This window comes from Andrographis paniculata, unplaced genomic scaffold (genome assembly GCF_009805555.1).
Source record: "Andrographis paniculata isolate CXL003 unplaced genomic scaffold, ASM980555v1 Contig98END, whole genome shotgun sequence".
NCBI lineage: Eukaryota > Viridiplantae > Streptophyta > Magnoliopsida > Lamiales > Acanthaceae > Andrographis > Andrographis paniculata.
Window position 1 is genome coordinate 1288186 of NW_026137637.1, and position 24210 is coordinate 1312395.

Sequence of the window (24210 nt, forward strand, 5' to 3'; positions counted from 1 at the left end):
AACAAACATTATTTTTATTTGGTGTTTTTAGAAAGTGAACAATCACTGGGGTGGCTTTGTTCCAGGGTTTGAATTTGAATTTTTTTACTGTAAAATTTAAATTTGAATAATTATATGATATGATATAAATAAGTATTGAGATAATATTTTAAATTAAAATTGATTTTTAATATAATAAAAAAATAAAAAATATATTTGATTGGATTTTGTGCTAAAGTATTTGATAAAACAGTTGTTGAATATTAGTTGTTTATATTTGATTTTTAAAATATTTAATTGCATTTTTCGGTGTATAGGATTTTTTAAAAAAATTGTTATTAATTATTGAAAATTATGAAAATTTTATTAAAATACTTGTATAAGTTGTACGCGAGTTTTAATAAATATAGTTATATATATTGGTTTATTGTGACATAGCGTATAAATATTTTATAAATATTTTAAAAAATATACAATTGAAGTAATGAGGTGAGACAAAATTTTTAAATAAATTGAGTGTTTAAATAGTTGCCGTATATTTGTAAATATACATAATGTTGAATAGTATAATTTTAAAAATGTGTTCGTATTTTCATTTTTTCTATAGATAAAATTGTGTATTTTTTTTTTTTTGGACAAGTAAAAGGAAAAGATAAACAAATATTCCCTCTTGTTAAAAAAAATAAAAATTATGTTTTTGATCGGGCAGAAATTTTAAAACAAAAATTAGTAAAAATATAAATTATTTTCTATAGTAAAAAAATTACAAAAAATAGTATTTTTTTATGACAACTGAGAAAAAAAATGAATATAAATCTGAATAAAAAAATAAGTATAAATTTAATATACATGAAAAGACTTAAGATAAATTGTATGTTGTATATTTAATTATTATATATTGTTCAATTATATTGAAGTGCCATCAATATCCAAATAAATATATTAATATACTCCCTCCGTTCCAATACAATAGTCTTGTTTACCATTTTTTTTCGTCCCAAAACAATAGTCTTATTTTCATAAATAACATGTCACCGTAAAACTACCTCTATTTTTTCATTTTTATTGCACAATTGCCACCATTTTTACACTAATACACTCACAAGGACAAAAAAGTCTTTTATCCATATTTTTTACCCACTATCAATATAATATCAATATTCTTTAAATTTCGTACCCAACCCAATTAAGACTGTATTTATGGAACGAAGAGAGTAATATATATATATTATGATATTGGAATTCGCAGCGGCTATTTTTCGAATAAATCACGACCCATCTTAATTTAACATATTAAAATCAGCCTACATTAATTGTGAAGAAATCATTCTCTAGAAGCCATCGAACTATCGGTATATAAATATTCCTTTTCCACAATTCTCAGAATTAGGTAAAAGTTAGGCACGAAAAATATCATACTCCCCAAAACAGAAAGAATTGAAAATTGCCATTATTATTATTTTTATTATTATTATTATTATTATTATTTATAAAGAATAAAAAAATAAAAATTCCCAACAGAAAGTTAACGACGAATGCCTTTAAATTAAAGAAATGAATCCATTATTACATTCATCATAATTCTTACATGGAAAATTCATCTTTCATTCTCCACCTCGTACTACTAATCCTATATTTTCTTCCATTTTCTCGATTTCAATTTCGGCTTCGATTTGTTTCTGCTGACATAAACAATCACGAGTTGATATTCAATCAATGTCCGAATCGGACATCTCCCTCTGCAAATCCCTTGCATTCTCGACTACTTCCCGGGTTGTTTCAAGAATTTGTCGCTAGGTCGTCCGAAGCCCACTTCTTCAAAACCATAGTTGGCGATGATGAATTAGCCGTTTCCGGAACCTTTCAATGTAAGAATGATTTGAGCCCCGACGAGTGCCGGAGGTGCGTGAGAAAAATCGAGAGTTTGTCCGAAGATTTGTGTGCTCGAACATTACCGGCAAGAATCCACCTCTCGGGTTGCTACGTACATTATCAGGTGTAAGCCAACACTTTTCTTTGATACTGTCTTTGTCTCGCATATTTTATAATAATTTTTATTTTGGTCTTATCGTATACCTGCAATTTTTTAAAATAGAAATTAATTAATTATACTTTATTTATCACATTATTTAAACAAAAAAAATGAATACATATATTTTTTTCATCATATCATCTAATTTCCACTTTTTTCTATCCATATAAATTCTCGAATTAAAATATTGCACCTTATATTGAACGCATTTATTAGCCGAGAGCAAAGGCAGATTTAAAAATATTTTTCAGTTGTGTCATGATATATAAATTTAAAATAATATAAAATAATAAGTAATTACTTATAATATAGAAAAATACTGGGGTGTGTTTTTTTATCATATTTTTCTCGATTTTTATTATTCACCAAAAAAATTTTCAAAAAAATCAAATTAAACATTTATTATTTATTTTTTATATTATATTAAAAATTAATTTTACGTTTAAAACATCACCTCAATACCCATTTATATCACATTATACAATTATTCAAATTTAAATTTCAATAGAAAAAACCCAAACCTCCAAACAAACACATATAATATGATTTTTTATATTTATATTTATAAGTATGAAATTGTTGATGTAAATAAGTATAATTTTTTGTAAGAATATTAGTAATATACAGTGGGTTGGTTATACATAAAAAAATAAAAAAATAAATAAAATAATTAAAATTAAAATTAAATTAATATTTTCTATTTGGACAATAGAAAAGGGCAAATATATATATATATCAAATGGACGGAGGGAATAAATATTCTTTTATTAATATTGTAAGGTCTACACTTACTAATATTGAATACAAATTAATTTAATGAAAATAATTTTCGAACTCGAGCTTTATACATATGTAATATTCTATCAAGTTCAAAAATTTTAAGCATGTCGAACGCCAGGTCGACAGTGGCGACAATTATGATCCGGTTCAACTTCTCCACAAAACTTGCGGCGAACGTGTAGTGAACAAGTATAGATTTGATGCGATGAAATATAAAGCGCTCGTCGCCTTGGAAAGTTGTGTTATTAGCGGAAATGGTTTTTGCGACATGAATTACGAATCCCTCAATGTGGTCGCGCAATGTGCCGGGAACTTACAAAGAGTGTGCGATTGTAGCGGATGCGTAAGCGACGCCGTGCAAATTGCCGTCGACGAGTGCCTTCACTCGGATTCGGCCGAGGTTTATTTGAATAGTTGTTTCGTCACGTTTCATTACTATAAACATCGGGGCTCCTTGCTCCAAGGTACGTACAATTTTATTATTGTTTTTATTATTATTCTCTCCGTCTAATTAATTTGTCTCATTTAGTGTAGGTACGGAGTTTTAGGTATTATGTAATTAATAAGTAATTAAAAAATATATTAACGAAAACAATTATGATTTAATAAAAATAATTATAGATTAAGATGACTTAATAGTTTAATTAAAATAAAAATTGATAAATTATGAATTTTAAAATACGAAAGTGTATAATTATATTTTCAAAAAAAATGACAAATTATGTGGGACGAAAATAGAAATAGTGGACAAATTAAGTGGGACGAGAAGAGTATCATTTATGAAAAAGCTATACTACCTCTATTCAAACTTATGCCTGACTTGTCTTTTTTTTTTTTTTTTTTTTGTCATAAAAAATATTCTTATATTCTTTTTAGTAAAAAAATACTATTATTTTCTATTTTGTTTACTACAGAGGTGGAAAAATAAACATTTTCTTATTCATTTTTTTTTAAAAAGTTTGTGTTCGATTAAATGGGCATAAATTTAAATGATGAAGGTAGTAATTTTGCATCGTTATATTTTGTTTGTTTAAAGGATTTTCCAACATTTCAATTATTTTAAGAAAAAAACTAAAAAATTAAATTAAATATTTTTTTAAATTTTTATATTATTTAAAAATTAATTTTATACTCACAATATTACATTAATATTTATTTACATCATCTTATATAACTATTTCGATTCAATTTTTATATTATTATTTAAAACTCAATTCATAATTCACAAATATCGCTTCTTCAAAAAAGAGAAAGAGATACAGTGAATATACTTGTATATTTTTTAGAATTTTTTTTTACTGGAATTATAATGGAAAAAATGAATGTAATAGTTCTATTTTTTGTTATTCTTTAATGATAATATTTATGAAAAAAATTAATTTTTTTTCTAAAAGTATGATAATAAATATTTAAATTTTGTACTATTTTTTAAATTTTAAAACTCTAAATTTTTCCATGAAAATCGAATATAATAGTATATTTGTAATTTATGTAAAAAATAAGTATTTAGCATTATTGTATAATTAGTTTTGAATGGAAAAAAAAATAGTAAAATATACTCAAATAATATTTTTATTTTGAATTTTAAATTAAAGTAGAATGATGGTAAAAAAAAAAATAAATATATGGGAATTAATAATATTTGTGTAAATAAATAAAATTTTAATTAATAAAAATTTTTAAAATTAATTACACTTTTTTATTAAATATGATACGAACATAATTTTTTAGAGAAAAAAAATAATAAAATAAACATACTTTTACAAACAAAACAATAAAAACTTCATTGAGGACGAATGTGTTTTTTTTGTCAAAAAATAAAACACCAACACATTTTACGTCTAAAAAATTAATATATTAATATACTTATTATTTCTATATTATCTATAGAATTTTTTATATCTTATACAAAAACATTCTTGCAAACTATTTCACAAGGCAAACACATCCGTCGCATAACTCTAAAATTAGATATAATTTTTTTTTTTATTACTTACATAATTCTCTATAATTCACGTAAAAAAAATTATTCGAACACGCCCGTTAGTTAAGTAAACTTTAAATTATATACTCCTTCTGTCTCATTGAAAGGTTACCATTTTCCATTTTCGTCCGTCTTAAAACAAAGTTACAATTTCCTAATTTAGTAATTGTATTACCTACTTCACATAATAAATACCTTTTCAACTTACAATATATTACACAAATGTCATTACTTTTATATTACACTATACTAATAGGGGTATTTTTGTCTTTTTTTACTACAATTCAATATAATACTAATATTCAAAAATTTACGTGCAAAAAGCAAACGCCATCTTTCTTGCGGGACAGAGGGAGTACGGTGTGTTTTTTTATTCTTTTATTTTCTTTTATGACGTAAAATTGGATATGGTGCTGACAGTTGATTCGATTGGTCGCAGGTAAAAATTCAACTAAAGTGGTAGCCATTGTTGTTGGGGCTTTAGCTGCTGTTATAGTTTTATCATCTTTATGCTATTGCCTAAGGTCATGTAATAAGGAACAAAAATAAATAATTATATCGAATTTGTATTGTGTACATTATTATTATTATTTTATTATAAAAAAAAATGTTGATTTATTTTTACGTCTGTTATAAAATATATATATATATATTAAGCAATTACTAATACAAATTTATACTTTTTTTTTTTAAATTACTATAAATATATATATATATACCGCGTCAGAATTTGTGTCTAAATTAAAATGAACACATTTTTATAACACATAAAGAGTATTATATATAATTAGGTCTTACTGTATATGTGTAATATATAAATATGTATGCTCTGATGAAATAAAATAGGATAAATTATATAATACCTCATTTTGTTTTAGTAAAAATGCATAAAACATCACGTGTTTTATTTATTACGTGAAACCTCCTTGTGTTAATATAAAGTTTGCATGAAACGCCCTCCTTGTCCAAAGGTTATGTTTGATTCTAAATAAAGACAATAATTATGCAAGTTTTATACAAATAAAAAATAAAAAATATTTTAAATATTTTTTTGAATAAAATAAATAAATAAATAAATAATTGATTAATCCTTCGTTTTATAATTTTTGGGAGACAAATTATTATTTAATTTTTATAAAAACTATAAAAATAAATGATTTAATCAATTATTTATTTATTTATTTTATTCAAAAACTTTTTTAAAATATATTAATTTTTTATTTACATAAAACTTGCATAATTTAGGTCCTTATTTATTACTACCAAATATCAATTTTGAACAAGGAGGTTGTTTCATGCAAATTTTATATTAACACAAAGGGGTTTCACCAATTAAATAAAATCCGAAGTATTTTATACATTTTTACTAAAATACAAAAAAAATGTGAAATAATTTACCCAGTAAAATATTACTATATAGACTATCAAAGGACGAATAGAGTGTTGACCGAATTCAATCAGCATCTTGTTAATTTGACTTGGACAATGCATAGAATAGAGGTGAATAATACATGTTAATATAATGATGTGTTATATAAAAACATTGTTGCTTAGTTTATATTGCATTGTGTTGTACAAATATATTTTTTTATGCTGAAATTAATAATTTATTGTGTAAAATTATATTATGGGTTGTCAAAATATGTACTCCCTTCGTCATTCAAATATATGCTCAACTTTTTTTTTCGGTTGTCATCGAAAAATATTCTTATTTTCTTTTTAAGTAAAAAATTATTACACTTTTGTACTGTTTTTTACTATAAAATGAAAATTAACAATTACTCCATCCGTGTCTTAACAATCTATCCATTTTTCCATTTTAGTCCGTCCCATAACAAAGTATCAATTTTTTTTTTTTAATAATTGTACAATCTACCTAACATTACAAATACCTTTCCAATTTATAATATATTACACAAATATCATTACCTTTATATCATACAATACTAATATGGTTAATTTAGTCTTTTTACCTTTATTTCTACTTTATTTCAATATAATACTAATAATTCTAAAACTCCGTGCAAAAAACAAATTGATATATAGATATGAGACGAAGGGAGTATTAGTTATTTTTATTAAAACTCGTGACTGGTCAAATGAGCACACATTTGCATGACGGACGGAGTATTATGGTTGCAAATTCTGTGTTAATCCGAATAAGTCAGCATTATGTTGATTTGTCTTGTCTGAATCAACATATGCTACAAGAGTATGTTGGTGTTATAAGATAACATATGTTGAATTATAATATAATATATATTATACAATAGATATGATTGTATAAGTATATGCTAGTCATCCCTATAGCGCTATAGAGGTTGATATATATTTATACATATTTCAGCATATAATGTATTATAAGATAGCACAAATTGAATCATAATATAATATATATTGTATTTATTATGTATTATATATTGCATTATTGATTTTAGTTTTTTCTTAATATTGTAAATCATACTTCAGAACAAGGGATTATGTAAATCAAAACCAAACAAGCTATTCTAGCCCAACCTCATTTTTTTAAAACTTTATTATTTGATGTTCAAGAGAATTACATAAAATTATTATTTTACCTAAAAAATAGGGTAAACTGTTTTTTTAGTCCCGTAACTGGACCCTTATCATTTTAGTCCCGTAAGTGGAGTCTGTCGCAAACTAGTCCCATAAGTGAAAAATTTTTGTTGTTTTAGTCCTTCGGCGTCGGAGATGCCCGCGTGGCTCGCCGGAGGTGACGTGTCCACCAAGTGTCGCTGAACTGGCAGACACGTGAATTTTTTTTTTTTTTCATTTTTTAATTTTTTTTAAAACTTATTTTTAATTTATTTTAAATTTTATTTGTATTTTTTTATTTAGTCCAATTAAAAAATTTTAAAAAAATGAAAAATAAATAAATAAATCCACGTGTCCGCCAGGTGCCGCTGACCTGGCGCCGGAGGACTAAAACAACGAAAATTTTTCACTTATGGGACTAGTTTGCGACAGTCTCCATTTACGGGACTAAAATGATAAAGGGATCCAGTTACGGGACTAAAAAAACAGTTTACCCTAAAAAATATACTTCGTAAATATATTTCGTCCGTCTCATTCTAAGGGTATCATATATTTATCTTTTGCGTCCGTCTCATTATAAGGGTATTATATATTTATCTTTTACGTCATTGTACTTAACATTAAAAATATTTCTATATTTGTATAATTTTTTGCACAAATATCATTATAATAATATTATAAGACACTAATAAATATTTTTGTCAGTTTCCCTTAATTTCTACTATATTTTCATATAAAAATTAATATTCAAATATCACACACAAAAAGTAAATGAGACTTTATAATTGGACAATATAAGTACATAAAAATAAATTCAATATGTACATTATAAACTGTAATATTTCCTAAATCTAAATATTTTTGTTTTATTTCTTTTTAACCCTTTAAGTAATATATAATCTTAATAATTTTTTTTTTTGTTATTTTGTGATTATTTTTTATTTAAAATTATTCATAAATTACATTAAGTACATTAAAAAAATAAAATGTGTCTATATATAAATAAAATATATATATATATAAAAACATTGAAATTTTTTAATTATATTTTTAATTTATTTACACTTTCGATCTCCCGGCAAGTTTTCCGGACATATATTCATCCATAATTCAAGACACACCATATTCATCTATTTTCTTGCATATCAACAAAATCCTACACCTAACAATCTTTTTCTTTTCTTTCTTCTTTCATAATTTTAGTCGTCGTCGCCGTTGCCGCTGCTGTCGTAAATTAATCCCTAAAACGGCCGCCGCAATGGCGAACGGCGCCCACTCCCGAATCCTCGAAATCACGATCATATCAGCACAGGATCTGCCGCCAGTATCAAAAATGTTGCGCACCTTCGCGGTCGCCTACGTCAACCAAGACAACAAAATGTCGACGCGGATCGACCGCGAAGGCAACACCAACCCCACATGGAACCACAAGATGGCCTTCCGTGTCGACGTCGACGACGACGACCTTTTCAAGAACGATCCCGCCGCCGCCGCCGTCGTCACATTCGAGATCTACAATCTCGCATGGCTCCGCGACCTCCCCGTCGGGACGGCCCGTCTCGCCCTCAACCAATTATCCCCAACCCTACACAAGAATCCCGCGTACCGACGCGTTTCTCTCCGAATCGCACGCCCGTCGTCGGGGCACCTCAAAGGAACTCTCAATCTCGGGGTCCAACTCGTCGATCCCGAGACAACCCCGACGTGGAATTTACGAACGAAAAGTGTCGTCGACGAAATTCAAGACACGGCTCGAGAACGAGTGGAGACTAAAACACGGCCGTGTCTGATGACACAGAATACGAAAATGATCGATCCCGACGAGATGTTCGGATCGAATAATCGTTCCTCGCCGTGGGAATTAGGGGTTTTTTGCGAGAGAAAAGGTTTCGAATCGGGGGATTGGAGCGAGTACCGGAGCTCGATTTTCGACGATTTAACTGAAACCGTCGGAACTGAAATCCGGGAGAAGAAGAGAAAGAAAGGGTTGTTGTCTTATTTGTTTTGTGGATCAAATGTGAAGAAGGAAAAGAATATGAAGGGGTTTTATGTTTGAGTTGGAATCTTTTCTTACATTAGCAAATTCTCGACAATGCTCGAATATTGTTGCCTAATGGGTTAAGTTAGCTCATCGTGTGGATCGATCAATCATTTTCTGTCATGTATATTTTTAAAATAATAAAATAATAAAATAAATAATTTATTAAATCATTTTATGTCATGTGTATTTTTAAAATAATAAAATAATAAAATAAATAATTTATTAAATACACATGACAGAAGATAATTGATTGGTACACAAAAGGCGCGATTTAATTTATCGAGGGTTTGGATAATTAAATCCGTCGCCTAATTTGGCTGAAATTCGAATGCTATAAGATTCTTTTCTTGATTTTTTATTTTTATTATTATTTTTAAGTTTTTAATTTTGAGTTTGATAGTTATAAGTATTTATGTGAGCTGTAATTTTATTTTTTTATTTTATTTTTTTCGAGTACGTATAGGATAAACTTATGGATCATTAGTTAATAGAAAGTTTGTTCGTTTAATATGTAAATTTTTAATAAATTTATATTCCGTTAGTAATTTTTTTTTTCTTTTTTTTTTTTCGGGTGATGGGACAATTTATAGTATCTGCAAAAATTATGTTAGTTTTTTTACTCCATCCGTTCGGATAATTTATCCGCTTCACTGTAGACACGAGAATTTAGGAGGGAGATAAATAGTAAATAATTAAAAATATATTAGTGAAAATAATTATCGTATAATAAAAATAATTATAAATTAAGATTAAAATAACTTATTAGTATAATTAAAATAAAAATATATATATGAAAATGTGGGACGGAGGGAATATTATTTATGGTTAGTTAAATTTATATATAATTTATTTATAATAAAATATTTTATCCACTCAATTTTATATTTTTATTTTAACAAATAATAATAATAATAATAATAATAATATTATGTTAGTTATTATTATTGTTATTGTTATTTCGCAATTATTTTTTAAAATATTGAAATTTGATAATGTTATTTTAAATAATTAGATAAAAAAATTCATTGAAATATAAATGTATATTAAACCATTTGAATATGACTTAAGTAACACGGGGCAAGACAATGTTCAAATATGGTCATATTTAAATGTTTAAATAGTGTTGTATTGATTGTTTGCAAAGATTAATATTTTTTCGTCTCAATCACTTACATTTTGTCCCATCATATCATCTTATTAATATATATATATATATTTTTCTCTCTATTATATTATTTAATTTTTAAATTATTTTACTTAATTCTTCGAGAGGGATGGAGCATATTTTTAAATTTTTTTAATATATTCATCTTGAAGTGTAAGCTATAATAAAACATATTTGATTAATTTTAATTTAAATGAAAGAAAAATTGACCAAATATTTATGTACTAAAATTCACTATTGTGTTTCTCAACGGGACAAAAATATTTTTTTTCTCTGAAATTTTTATTAGAATAAATATAAATTAAATAGTAGAAATTTAATTTTAAATCAAAATTAAATAAATATTACTATGATTCAGTAAAATTACATACTCTTTGTCCAGAATAAATTGAAAATCAGGTGGTGTGATAAAAGAATTTATTATTATTATTTGGATTATGTGATTGAATAATGTGTAGTTAATTATTTTAATTTTAAAAATATTGCAATGGAATATTATAAAGGCAAAAATGCTTATATCCACAAGTGATTTAAAAGTATGTCCCGTAACAGATAGCCTGGCAGTTTGGGGTGAACTCGTAATTATAAGATTATGGATTAAATCTCGTCTCCAGGCCTCGCTTGCACTCGTCGAGTAATGATTACGAGTGATGAAATACAATGTAATTATACACTACATTCTAACCCTCTACATATAATATACTTATTCCCTCGTAGTAAAAATGAACCTTTTGACACGACATTTTAATAGCGTAAATTAGTAAGTTATTAATAATATGTTATAATATTATGTTATTATTTTTTATATGAGCGTGTTAGTACTTTTAATATTTTTAGAATTATATTTCATAGATAATAAAATTCTATATATAATACAAATAAATAAATAAAAACTATATTTACTTATTTATAATTAACTTAAAAAACTAATTTCATAAAAAATGAAAAGTTTTAAATATAGATAAAAATATATATATGTTTATTGAGGAAAAATGTAAAAATAAAAAGGTAAAAAGTTACAAATTTAATTAAATTGATTTATATTTATTAAATATATTTAAAATAAATAAAAAAATTATTTGTGACAAGAAGATGGACAAATATATTGTTAGTATATTCTATCAAATTATAATTTATGCGTTAATAAAAAAACTCATCAGTTTAGTACAAACACCTAATCATTCCCATACAAAATACTTTCACTATCATCCAAAGCTCATTTAATCGGACACAAATTTTTTTAAAAAATAAGTAAAAATAAAAAGTTCTACTTTTTTTAAAAATAAATAAAATAGAAAAATAGTATTTTTTTTTACTTAAAAAATGAAAATAAATATAAATAACAAAAAAATAAAAAAAATAAAAAAAAAAAAACGAGAATAAATTTGGATTATAAAAGAAAGCAAATAGATAGAAACATAAAGAGTATAACTCTTCTAACAACACAACACTGCACAACCACACAAGGTAGCAACTAAATTGCTACAACATAACTACTATCCCAAACACCACAATCCCTACAAACAATACACCAATAATCCAAACAAAGCCGAGTCGAGTCGAGTCGAACACGAATCGCGTTCGAACCCAGTTCGATCTGATCGCCGACGACGCCACAACAAGTATGTGTTAAAGCCCTCATCGATCGAGCATAGCAAACGACCCAACCGATAGAATCAATCGGATTCGATTCCTTACGGAGAACACAACCGATTTCACCAACGTTCGTCGCCGAACCAATTGTCCTTCTCCTTCGGCCCAGTCGGTCCTTCTTCGCCGTAGAGCTCAGTTGGGAACAGCTCGATAAAGCTCTCCAACGAGAATCGGAGAAAAAACGGGAGGTGGCTGAGTATTTTCTCGAGCTCCGATCGAGAATCGTAGACGATCGTCGGACCCCATTCTCTCATGTACTGCAGCCAACACGGCTGAGGGACGGCGTCGCCGAGGTATTCGGCGGCAATTATTTTGTACCGTCTGCTCGAGTCGACCGCGTATTTACTCTTGGCGCAATCGTTCCGAGCGCCGATCCCGAGCTTATCCGACCCCTGAAGATAACAACCCTCGTGGGGGAAACTTGCGTGCCCGTTCTTCGACGCGTACACGGCTGATTTATTCCCGTCGACAAATTCTAGCTCCGCCGCATTCCGCCACCCGCCGCCGCTGTGCTCGGAAAAGTATATGCTCCAAAGCTCGCCGTCGAAGTTGCTTAACCGGAGAGTGTAATGTTCCCAATCGCCGACGTGCTCCCCGATCCGATCAAACTCGTAGTTGAACGATCCGGCTTTGATTGTCGACGGACCGTTGAACGGACAGAAAACCCACATCGCGATATCGGTGAAAGTCCCGCCGGAGGCCGGCTTGACGTGGACGTAAAGCTCGGCGGAATCGATGTCGCCGCACTTCACGAGATCCCGTTTATCGTCGCCCTTCGGCAAATCGAGCCAGAATCGCTTGTCGTTTATCCCGCCGCGGGGCAGATTCGAGCCCTTCAAATCGACGGGAATCCCAATTTCATTCCCATCTTCGTACAGAAGCACACCGCTTTCGAAAAACCAAGAAACCGACGAGGGCAAGTACACTTCGTCGGGATGGAAATACAGAGTCGGTCCGTAGTGTTCGATTAGAGCATCGACCTGGTCGAGAGTCGGCATTGCGGATAACGACGCGTCGAGGTTTTTCAAGCAAGCGATACTTAAATCGGAATTCTCGCCCCGGCTGCAATAAAACGTGCCAACGGGCACGCCGTCACATAAAAATCCTCTCTCGCAAGGCCTCGTGCTCCAAACGTAAAACTTGTCCTTCGAAAAAATAGCCTTCGAATCGAATATAGCGGCGCCGACTTCGCAACTTTCGGTGAGATCTTCTCGGACACACCGTACTTCCCCGACATCGGGCTCGTCGGGCTCCGCCGTGACCACGAAACCCGCTGCTTTATAACCTTGCGGAGGATTCGGCAGCCATACATAGACACATTCCCGACGAGAACTCGAACTCCACACTTTAGTGTAGTTAAGAGGCTTCTCGAGAGGCGCCGAACTCGTAGAATTATCGGTCGATATACTTTTTGCGACAAGAACGTACCCTCGTAATTGCTGATCGCTCGGCTGACAATAGTGACCGAGGCAATAATACCTATCCGGAATCCCGACCGGTCTGTAAAATGTAATTGCGTTACCCTTCCCAAGCACCGGGCTGCAGCTCGAAATCTTCTCGAATTTGGTAATTTTAGCTACTCGAATCTGCCCGAGGCTGATTTCCCCTGTCGAAAAACCTTTGCCTGCGAATATTCGAAGTAAAGAAAAAACGCAGCAACGTAATAGAACGAAAATAAGTTTGAAAAACCAATTGCGCGCTATGAAATGCAATCTTCGAGCTCAAAACTAGTCGAAAACATCAAGCATACTTTAATCAAGAGCAAAAATCAACAAATGCCAACGTTCGTTGGCATCGAAGATTGATGTAAATATATTTTTACCATAAGAAACATTGCGCCATAGCTGTTTTCTATTCAAACCATTGCGTTTAAAACTTAATTTTCATTCGAAATATCATCTTGATGATCTATTTTTCTATTTAGTGCATCAAACTTAGAACTTATCTTCCAGGGATAAACATAATCGAACGAAAATAAGTTTGAAAAACCGAAAAGAAACACAAATGTTTGATTTTGTATTCAGAATCGTTTGCGCGCTATGCAATATAATGCAATCTTCGAGCTCCAAACTAGTCGAAAACATCAAGCATACTTTAATCAAGAGCAAAAATAAAAAAATGCCGACGTTCGTAGGCATCGAAGATTGACGTAAATTATTTTTACCGTAAAAAACATTGTGCCGTAGCTATTTTCTATTCAAAACATCGCATTTATAACTTAATTTTCATTCGAAATATGGTCTCGATCTATTTTTCCATTTAGTGCTTCAAATTTAGAACTTATCTTCCATTGGGATAAACATTTTCGAATCTAAAGACTTCAAAATCAGATATTGCAGAGTTCTGTTCCATTCAATGATCTAAGCAGGTTGATCAAATCCTCCTAAATATTTACTTTTTATTTCTAAATGCTGAAGAACATTCAATAGATCAAATGGCTATGGCGAATGAACTAATTACACAAACAAACTCAGCAATCTTCAAGCTAGATCTTGGTCAAACATATCCATGTCAAAGCAAAGGTGAAACATATATATATATATATATATATTGGAATTGATGGATCGAATGCAGAAAAATCGAAGAGATAAACCAGCAGTCAACACAAATCATAAAAATAATAAAAATAAAAATAAAAATAAAAAATGGAGAAGAAGAAGGCAGGCACCTTGAGGCCATGGCGGAAGAGGTGAAGGAAGAGAGAACGGCTCTGGTTCCTCCTGAATTTCTCCATCGTCATTGTCCCAGCACGACTTACACAGCCCAAACATTTTTTTAAGTTTTTTTTTTTTTTGGATAATCCTCTCGATTTATTGATTGTTCCTGAAAATTGAAATCAGGAGCAAACAATTAGGAATCCGAAATCAGCAAGTAGAAAGTGATTTTGCTCTTGATTAGATTTTAATCAGCCGACGAATTTGAAGTTAAACCGAAAAAGTCGTCGGACATGGACAACAGACTTTCTCTCTCGCATACGCACACAAACACAAATGAATAAGTTTAGAAAATTGGCGAAAGGGTTGAGCTCGGTGAATGAAGGAAAGAAATGGATGGATACATTGGCGGCGGCGGAGGATTTGGGAATGGCGGAGGAGTGGTGGTTAGAGAGAGAAGCAGGGTTGAGTGAGAAGACAGCAAAGAGACGACGATGTCAAAGAGAGAGAGAGAGAGACTTCTTTAATGTCTTTTAACTTGTAAGATTGTTTGTTTGTTTGTTTGAAGATTACCTAATCAGTGTTATCTTTATTATTATTTAAATTTATTTTAAACTATATGATTGATTTCAAAATAAAATAAAATAAAAAATTATTATTTAATTACACCATATCAATAAAAATATACTTATTTTATTAAAATGTTCAATATTTTTATTTTTATCTCTATATATAATTTTGATTTGCTTTTTAAAAAATAATTATATAATCCCTCCGTCCACTTACAATGTTTACATGTTTCTATTTTGGGACGTCCAATTACAAAGTTAATATTTTATTAAATATCCTACTTTTTTCCACAAATATTCTTATTTTACATCACATCATTAATTTTACAAAAAAAAAAAATAATAATAAGGGCAAAAATGTCATTACACTACTTTTAACTACTCGCTATATTTAAAATACTATTATTTCTTAAACACCGCGCCAAAATAAATGTCAACATTGTAAGCGGATGTAGGGAGTATATATTAATCAACATTTTAAATCTTGTAATTTATTGTTTTTTAATTTATAATTAAATTATTTAATAACTTTAATTTTAATTTATATTATACTATAATTATTTATATTAATTATATATTATTATTTTTTTCAATTTGAAACTAGATGAAAGAATATTATTTTTTTATAAAATATCAAATCAAATTATTATTTAAACTAAAATTTAAATAGAAAAACATCTCAAATCAAACCTTGAACCAAAATCATTTAAAAATAGCGATACCATTTTTTTTTCAAATATTTTTTATAAGAAAGTTTCATATTAATTAATTATTTCATTTAAAAAAAATAATAATATTTAAAATTTATTCAAAATCCCAAACGATACTAATCAAACAAATTGTGCTTGGTTTATAGTTTTACTATAAATTTTGAACAATCTAATGTGAATAATAAAGATTTATTAGTGAAACATTCATTCAAAAATAAAATAGAAATTAATATATTTGTATTTTTAATTTATATTTTTATTTAAATAATATTTAAATATGATATTTTATGATAAATAATACTGCATTTTATAAGCAATAGGAAACTGTATAATAAAAAAATGAAAATTGAAAAGTATTTGAGGCCATAGTTTTTTTTTTTTTTTTAAAAAAAAGAGGAATACTCCCTCCATTCCGGAACTAAATATCCATTTGTTTTTTTGCACGTAATTTTAGAAATATTAATATTATATTAAGATATAGTATGAATAAAATAGAAATGACTAAAATAACCTTATTAGTATGAGCGATATAAAAGTTATATTATTTAAAAAGAAAACAAATATTATATTTTTATAAGAAACAAATTGTTGCATTACAGTAAAAAAATCAAACTCCAAAAAATATAATAATATTACTTTATGGAGAAATTGTTAAAGTATTGATTAGAATTAATCAGTTGTATAATTAGTTCTAATTACTAGTACTATATAATACATAGACTATTAATACATAACTTTAATTATTATTATTATTATTTTATTTTTATATATTTTTTTTTGAATGATGTGGAAACCCGCGACCGCTACTCGAAAATATGCACTGAGTAAACCCCCGAACCTAATACCCTGCGAATAACGTCCGAACAGAAAAGTGATACTAGAAGAACATGTACATAGGTAATTAAATTTATATTGCTATCAACTGATTCCCAATATGACCGTAACCGCATCATAGTTTGCAATGCCGTATAAAATTGGTTGGAAATAGTCAATTTGTGTAAGCTCCGCAGCCTCCCCAATAATTTTATGACTAAGACATTTTCTTCAACAACATAACCACTCTCTCTCTCTCTCTCTCTCTCTATATATATATATATATATATATATTAAAAAAGTTAAATTAAATTAATAAAACTAACGAGGCTACAACAATAAAGGATTAAGAGTTACGGTGAACCGTGTTGAATACCACATAATATTTTATAAAATATACTTCTTCTTCCGTCCCTAATCAAACGGGTCGTATAAAAGAAATTTTGACATTTTTGTCATTTGACTTTTTGTATAATATAACTGTACGTGCAATCAAAGTTGTTAAACGAATCGAACTGTTCATGAACTCGACTCGTTTAAAGTTCGTTCGCTAACGTTAACGAGTTGAGCCGAACAACATAAACATGCTCATTTAATTAAAGAACGAGCCCGAAATTTGTTCGCGAACGTTCGTTAAAATAATATATTTATTATAAATATTATATAACATATAAAATTATAAATTAAAAAAAAAAGTGAGACGAACGAGCTTAGTCGAGCCGGACACAAATATAAGCTCAAACAATAAAAATTCTTAACGAATCGAGCTCGAACACTACGAACGAGCGCGAAAGTTCAACGAACAAACACCAGTCTTGTTCACAAACGTTAACGAATGAACACGAACACTTAAAATTCGGCTCGGCTCGTTAACGGCTCTATATGTAATAGTATATTTGTAAGTTATATAAAAGTTAAAAGATATTTTAGTATTAGTAAATGATTATTTTTTTTTAAATAGAAAATAAATATTTTGAAACGAAATAAACGAATATGATAAAAAGAATATTTTGACATAAGATGGACGAAAATGCTAAAGAACACTTTGAATTGAGACGGAATAAATATATTATTTATATTAATATAATATTATCTCCCAGTTTTAATTTAGTACAACATTTGATTTAGGCATAACATTTTAAATAGGTAATATTAAATAGAATAATTTAAAAATTAAATAATATAATGAGAAAGTGAAAAATATATTTATTTTTTTACTTTTTTATTTGAGCTATGAGATAAAATATGATTTAGAAATTAAATATAATAAATTGTTTTATATTTAAGAAATGTTGCAATCTGTTTATATTAGCAAAAACTAAAAACACATTTCTGTATGTTCCTATAGATCATAAAATATAAACAAATAGCAAATGACATATAAATGTCAGTACCAAAATACTATTTAAACAAAAATTTAAATTTATAATATTATAGAAATGCCAACCATAAAACAACATTCGAATACTACATGAGAAAAAAAAATTTAAATTTATAATATTATAGAAATGCCAACCATAAAACAACATTCGAATACTACATGAGAAAAATGCTTTTCGCGAGTCGCGACAGCGACGACACATTTACATTTAACCAGTGATTTAACAAGAATGAACATTCCACACTTTAAAAAAAATATGTACTCTATTTATCCGCCAAACTTATGCTTACTTTTATTTAAATTTTTCGATCAATTACTTTTCTCCATCCACTTCGGCAAATAATAACTTTATCAATGTCATTACATCACACATACACTATCAATTAAAACAAATTTCGGAATAAATTTCCCATCATACCTCCACATGAGTCTATTTTTACGTTAAAATATTATTATTTTTTAATTTATATGCCGAACTATATAAGCATAATTTTCCCGGTCTAACTAGTCATTAATGTAGAATTCCTGAAGTGTAAAAGCTCATACGTACCATCGTAAAATTGAATTGGGACCAAAAAATTTCTTCATTCCCCTCACGAACGATGATAATAATGCGTGACCTGAATGTCAAAGAACAATAACAAGAAATTTAGGAATTATCCGGGAAAGGATAACTAACATAAATTCAGGAAAAATCACCTGATCTTTGATCTTTCTTGGGATATGTTTAGTTCTTTTCTCGAAATATCTGCAAAACAAAACATTAGATTGTCAGGATATCGTTATTGCAGGTAACGACATTCCCTTATTAATGAATGTCGAAGTCCATAAAACGGAAGCAGATCATTTACCTATCCAACTTCGCATATAGCAGCAAAAAATGTTTTTTTCCTCTTGGCGAATCCGAGCTGTTCATTGTCTTGTTAGTTTTTTACCTGCTTAGAAACCAAAACACGAACAAACATAAAAAGTTCGCCAGTAATTTCACACATTATGAGTGACAAAAGAAAGGGTTCCAAGGCACTAATGGAGACCCGTAATCTTCTGAGGAGATGGAACACTAGGGGTGTGTTCCTTTTTGGCTTTTTCTAAATTTTTTACTATCTAGACTCTATATTGCATCAAACATTATTTAAATAAAGAACTCAAACCTCAAAAATCCAATCGAGACTTATAAGAAACACACTCCATAATCCTAACCTCATTTCCAAGAAAATCAGGCCAAGATGCCGGATTCAGGGGCAAGGCATAGATCAGAGTCTAACGAAATCCGGCACTCCAATTCTAGGTATTTATCATTAAACAAATGTTACAAAACGCCATGTCATTCCAAGATCTCGTACTTCATTCAACAGTTTTAGTTGCTTGACGTATCTCACGATAGCAAAATGCAAGTCGAAAAAATAGAGTAGATAAACGTAATGACACAAGTATAAGCAGCTGTGTCCAACAGTACAAATCAATGAGTCGAAAGATAAATAACCCATAAAATCTGCAAGAAAATAATTACTCAATCATCCAAGTTCTACTTCTTAAGCTACAGCCGTATTGAAACAAATAGAACAAAGTACTCATTTAGGAGAGAAGCCCAACTCGCATATACTATTGGATATTTTGAATTGGTAAAACAAAATCGAATCACCATCCCTAATTCAAATTGGGAGTTGAAGAATCATGTCACAAATAAAATAAATCCAGCAAAATTGAGAAGAAGAACATCCCTGAACGAAGCTCTAACTCATTCCATAGATGCCCAGAGATTACCGAATCAGAAAGAACCCCTAAACATACATAATTAATCTGATTCCTAGCATATATAGAGCGTAACTGACATTTTAGCAGTATTTTAATGCAATCCATCAATAGCATAGGAATTTCCCAACACAGACCAGAAACAAGAAAAATTAACAAAGAATTGCTACCGTTGATCAGAAATTCAACAGAATCATCTTACCAACAACATATTAGAGTCCCCCATGATGCCTACATAGCATTTAGCCAATTAACAACTCATCTGCACGCATAGAGAAGGGCTAATGTCGAATATTGGAAACCTGTGAAACAATCATTACTCAGGCAATTAACAGCCAGGGTGAAGGTTGCACAGAATACCCAAACACAAGAGAAGCCGGAAATTCAAACTCATAATCAAACCTACCTAGCATGTTCTTAAACCTATGCATTAGCATTTAAAAATGAACATAACATTGGGACGACAGATAAATCTCAAAAAATGATTGAAATACATCAGTTCCTAAATGGATTAGCATCATGTTCACAGGCATTGCTACAAATTTTTTTTGTGTTACACTAACTATTCAACTAAAATCTTTTCTGAAAAAACTTGCCGATAATCCAAGGAACTACAAATTTACATTTTACAACTGAGGAAGCTCTTGCTGGTTTTCCAAAGATTGCCGTAGAATAAACTCAACCCTCCTCTTTTTATCATCCTTTTCTTCTTCGCGCCCAAACCAAGCCATAGTCCTTCCGGAAGCCCTGTTCCGAATTCTCAAATCCAACGGCTCTCCAAACACCTTTTTACCACTCTTGAACTCCAAATAAGTAAAAGTCCTCTTTTTCGGCATAGCTCTCTCCCCGTCACTACCAGAATCAAGCCCGTCCTTCATTGCTTCAATGGCGGGAGCAAAAGTCTCCAACAAAGAAACATGCTTTTCCGTCTGTGCATCAACCTTGACCGGAAGCTTAACCGAAGATTTTTCTTTCTCAGCCCGAAACGGGCTCGTTGTCACATCTATTTGCGGCCAGTTTCCGCCGTCATCCGACTCATCGTTTGATTCAATAGACAGCAGCCGCTGCTGCAAATTTAACAAGGACCTCTCAGCCTTCCTATGCTGCCTTGCTAGCTCGATCTTGTCCGTTCGAGGATCAGAAACCCTCTCGTTCCAGACAGGTGTTTTTATATATGTGTGGGGGTCGGGAAATGCAGGCAACCAATCTGGAATGTGCTTCGAACTAGGCGTCTCATCCATTTGCAAGAAACTTGGAATCGTTCTAGGTTCCCTGATAACAGGAAATCGAGGCAATGGCTGAGCAAATGGTACTTCCTCGGCAGTTTCGACAAATTCCTTAAGCTCTCTTACAGCACTGGAACCAATTACACAGCCGGTTCGAATTCCCGAATCATTCGAATGCCTTTGTTGCAAGCCTAAATCTTCCAATCCTTGTACAACATCAAACACGTTGCACTCTGTCCTACCGGCTAAATTTGCAATAAATTTCGAGGTTTTACCTAGGTCAGAAATGCACCTAATTGCAATGTCAGAAAGAGATTCGAGAGCAGATTTATTGAATCCTTCGAACCCTACGCTATTGCATATTTGAGCCACTGCAATTCGCGATATTTCTGAACCAAAATGACTAGCAGCAGTTTGAATAACTGAATTGCACTTCTCCTCACCCTTCCCTTCCGCTTCACCTTCACCTCCAGTTTTCATGTTCAGATTCCAAGATTCCAACAACATTTGGGGGGTTTAGATCCAATAAACGCCAAAATAACCAATTCAATTCACAAAACCATGTTTCGCCTCCATAAATTCACGAAACCACTCACCCCCTGTTGGCTTCGTGACCCCCAAAATTCAAAATAAACCCTAGAAAGCGAGATGAACATACAAAGTAGAGCAAAAAATGCGAGGATAAAGTGTCGACTGCGACTGGAGATGTACGTAAGCTGCTTTGCGGACACTTTCACGCGACGGGATTCTCCCGCCGATGTTACGATTCGATTGTGGTTCAATTACATCGAGAAAAGCACCGGATCTAGTTCAATTGCAAGAGAGAGATGAGAATCAGTAGGTTGAGGACGCCTTTCGGGGGAAATCGAATTGGGATTTAGTTTGGGGAAGAAATCAAAAACCCTAATTGGGAAAAGCATAGACGAGGAGGAATAAAGAGCCAAACTCAAGAGTTCAAAGCCATATCATAGACGGACATGGCAGAATCTTTGAAGTGTTTTTTTCTTTTTCCATTTTCCTTTTAAAGGAAAAATACACGTGGCAGAATCTAATAGTTGTGTAGATGAAAACGGTGTGTTTAATTTGTATTTGAATTTAAAGATAAAAAATCAGCACCATACTTATTTTTTAAGGAAATCAATCATCTAAACCATATGCTAATTCTGCATCATAACCCTATCAACGTTAGAGTGGTTAACGATCCGAGCCGAGCCGAGCCTAGCCAAATTTTTGTTAGGTGCAAACCTAAGTCCCACATTGAAAGCGGTGAAGATAATTACATAAACTCTACTAGTATGAGACTTTTTTGAGAATATCCAAAAACAAATCCGTGCGGGTTCAGCCCAAAGCGGTCAATATCGTACTAGTATTGAGTTGACCCAGTTAGATGGAGGATTGTTGGGTGCAAACCCAAGTCCCCAAGTCCCAACAATTTTAAGTGTTCGTTTGTTCGAAATTGTCTGTCTTATTTATTTAAAATTTATATATAAATTATAAAAAAAATTAAAAATATTTTATTTATATATTTTAAATTAATATTGTATTTATTTATAAATTATAATTTTATATGTATATATAATATTTATAATAAATATATTATTTAAACGAATCGTTCGCAAACATTCGCGAATAAAGCTCGAGCTCGTTCGTTAACCAAACCAGCTTGTTTATGTTATTCAACTCGACTTATTAACGTTCCCGATTGAAATTTTATTAAGCAATGCTAAAATTTGAAAATTAACACATAAGATTTTTAAAAGCATATGTAAAATATGAAAACGACATATACAAAACATGTAATAAAAATACATGCACTGTATGTGTGTGTGACTATATATAGTATTATATTTGTTAGTAGTAGCATTCAACTATCTATTCATATTATATTAAATAATTATTCAAATTTAAAATTCTACCATTAAAAATTTCTTACATTCAAAAATTAAATGCACAAATAAACAAACCACACCCTATGAGTTTTATTTTGGTTTTAATTTTTAATTTGCATAATAATTTGGTGTAATATTTTAAAAATATATATCTTGTTTTTATTGAAATTTATATTACTCCCTCCGTCCCAAATATCATGTCCAAGTTGCGTCCGTCCCACATACCATGTCACTTTCCTTTTTTGAAAAGTGATTACACAAGGAGGGAGTATTATATAATAGAAAACTAAAAACAAATTCTAAAAAATTTAGCCATATTTATATCCAAAAATAATTTTTACACAAACAAAAATATTTTGGAAAAATTCATCTAGCATTATATCTTTGAATTCGTTGAGGATTGGCTCCAAATCTTTAGGCAATTTTCCGACCTTTATTTCATCTCCTGGAATATCTTCGTCGCTTAGGATAGCAACGAAGGTTGCCTCTCCCGTTTTTACTTCTTTTTCAAATTATCTGAGACTCATTTCTTCTATCCGATATACCATTACAAGATCTATAAACTTATCATAAATAACACTGCATAGTTATCAACAGGGACAATATTAAAGTGTTGGGTACCTTGCCATTTGCCAAGTCTGGATGGGCACATCCTTGGCCACACCAGATAGAGAAGTTCATCCACAATTGACTCTCTTAAACCGACCTCCAGATGACACAAGTTCATCCACAATTGACTCTCTTAAACCGACCTCCAGATGACATCCATTGTAGGCCAAATTACTGGTCATCTCTTTGCTCATATAGACCGTCTACACTCTGTGTCAATCATGCATGTCGTCTACACCCCATTTATCTACGTACACCATTAGGCTCCCTCGACTAGATCAATCCCTAATAGAATATTCAAGCAAACGAAACATCCATAATAAGTTGGTCCTAGCTTTTCTCGTACCTCTGATAGCCACTAGACATATCTTACCGCCTCATTGACATTTGAAGAGACTATTTCTTTAATCCTCAACT

The 24210-nt window shown here is 30.2% G+C and overlaps 3 protein-coding genes across 9 annotated transcripts; 1 reads left to right on the forward strand and 2 right to left on the reverse strand.

The window, feature by feature from the left end:
• Positions 1–1567: 1567 nt before the first annotated feature.
• LOC127243759 (plasmodesmata-located protein 2-like) lies at positions 1568–5333 on the forward strand. The gene is made up of 3 exons (XM_051263924.1): positions 1568–1975; positions 2910–3255; positions 5215–5333. The coding sequence occupies exons 1-3, from the start codon at positions 1568–1570 to the stop codon at positions 5322–5324; spliced, it is 864 nt and encodes a 287-aa protein (XP_051119881.1). The 3' UTR covers positions 5325–5333.
• A 6569-nt stretch (positions 5334–11902) lies between these two features.
• Positions 11903–15406, reverse strand: LOC127243832 (hypothetical protein At1g04090). Of its 2 annotated transcripts, XM_051264025.1 has the most exons (3): positions 15249–15406; positions 14859–15013; positions 11903–13814 (listed from the first exon to the last, which is right to left on the reverse strand). In XM_051264025.1, exons 2-3 carry the CDS (start codon positions 14959–14961, stop codon positions 12253–12255), a joined length of 1665 nt encoding a protein of 554 aa, XP_051119982.1. In that variant the 5' UTR covers positions 14962–15013; positions 15249–15406; the 3' UTR covers positions 11903–12252. The 2 variants fall into 2 exon arrangements, with proteins under 2 accessions (XP_051119982.1, XP_051119981.1); XM_051264024.1 differs by having other exon boundaries at positions 14859–15386.
• A 1484-nt stretch (positions 15407–16890) lies between these two features.
• On the reverse strand, positions 16891–22291 carry LOC127243726 (transcription initiation factor TFIID subunit 8). Of its 6 annotated transcripts, none has more exons than XM_051263881.1 (6): positions 20693–22291; positions 20272–20371; positions 19169–19252; positions 19017–19065; positions 18868–18937; positions 16891–16969 (listed from the first exon to the last, which is right to left on the reverse strand). In XM_051263881.1, the coding sequence occupies exon 1, from the start codon at positions 21800–21802 to the stop codon at positions 20696–20698; it is 1107 nt and encodes a 368-aa protein (XP_051119838.1). In that variant the 5' UTR covers positions 21803–22291; the 3' UTR covers positions 16891–16969; positions 18868–18937; positions 19017–19065; positions 19169–19252; positions 20272–20371; positions 20693–20695. The 6 variants fall into 6 exon arrangements, with proteins under 6 accessions (XP_051119838.1, XP_051119839.1, XP_051119836.1 ...); XM_051263882.1 differs by lacking the exon at positions 16891–16969 and adding an exon at positions 19518–19601 and having other exon boundaries at positions 18584–18937; XM_051263879.1 differs by lacking the exon at positions 16891–16969 and having other exon boundaries at positions 18584–18937.
• Between the last annotated feature and the right edge of the window lie 1919 nt (positions 22292–24210).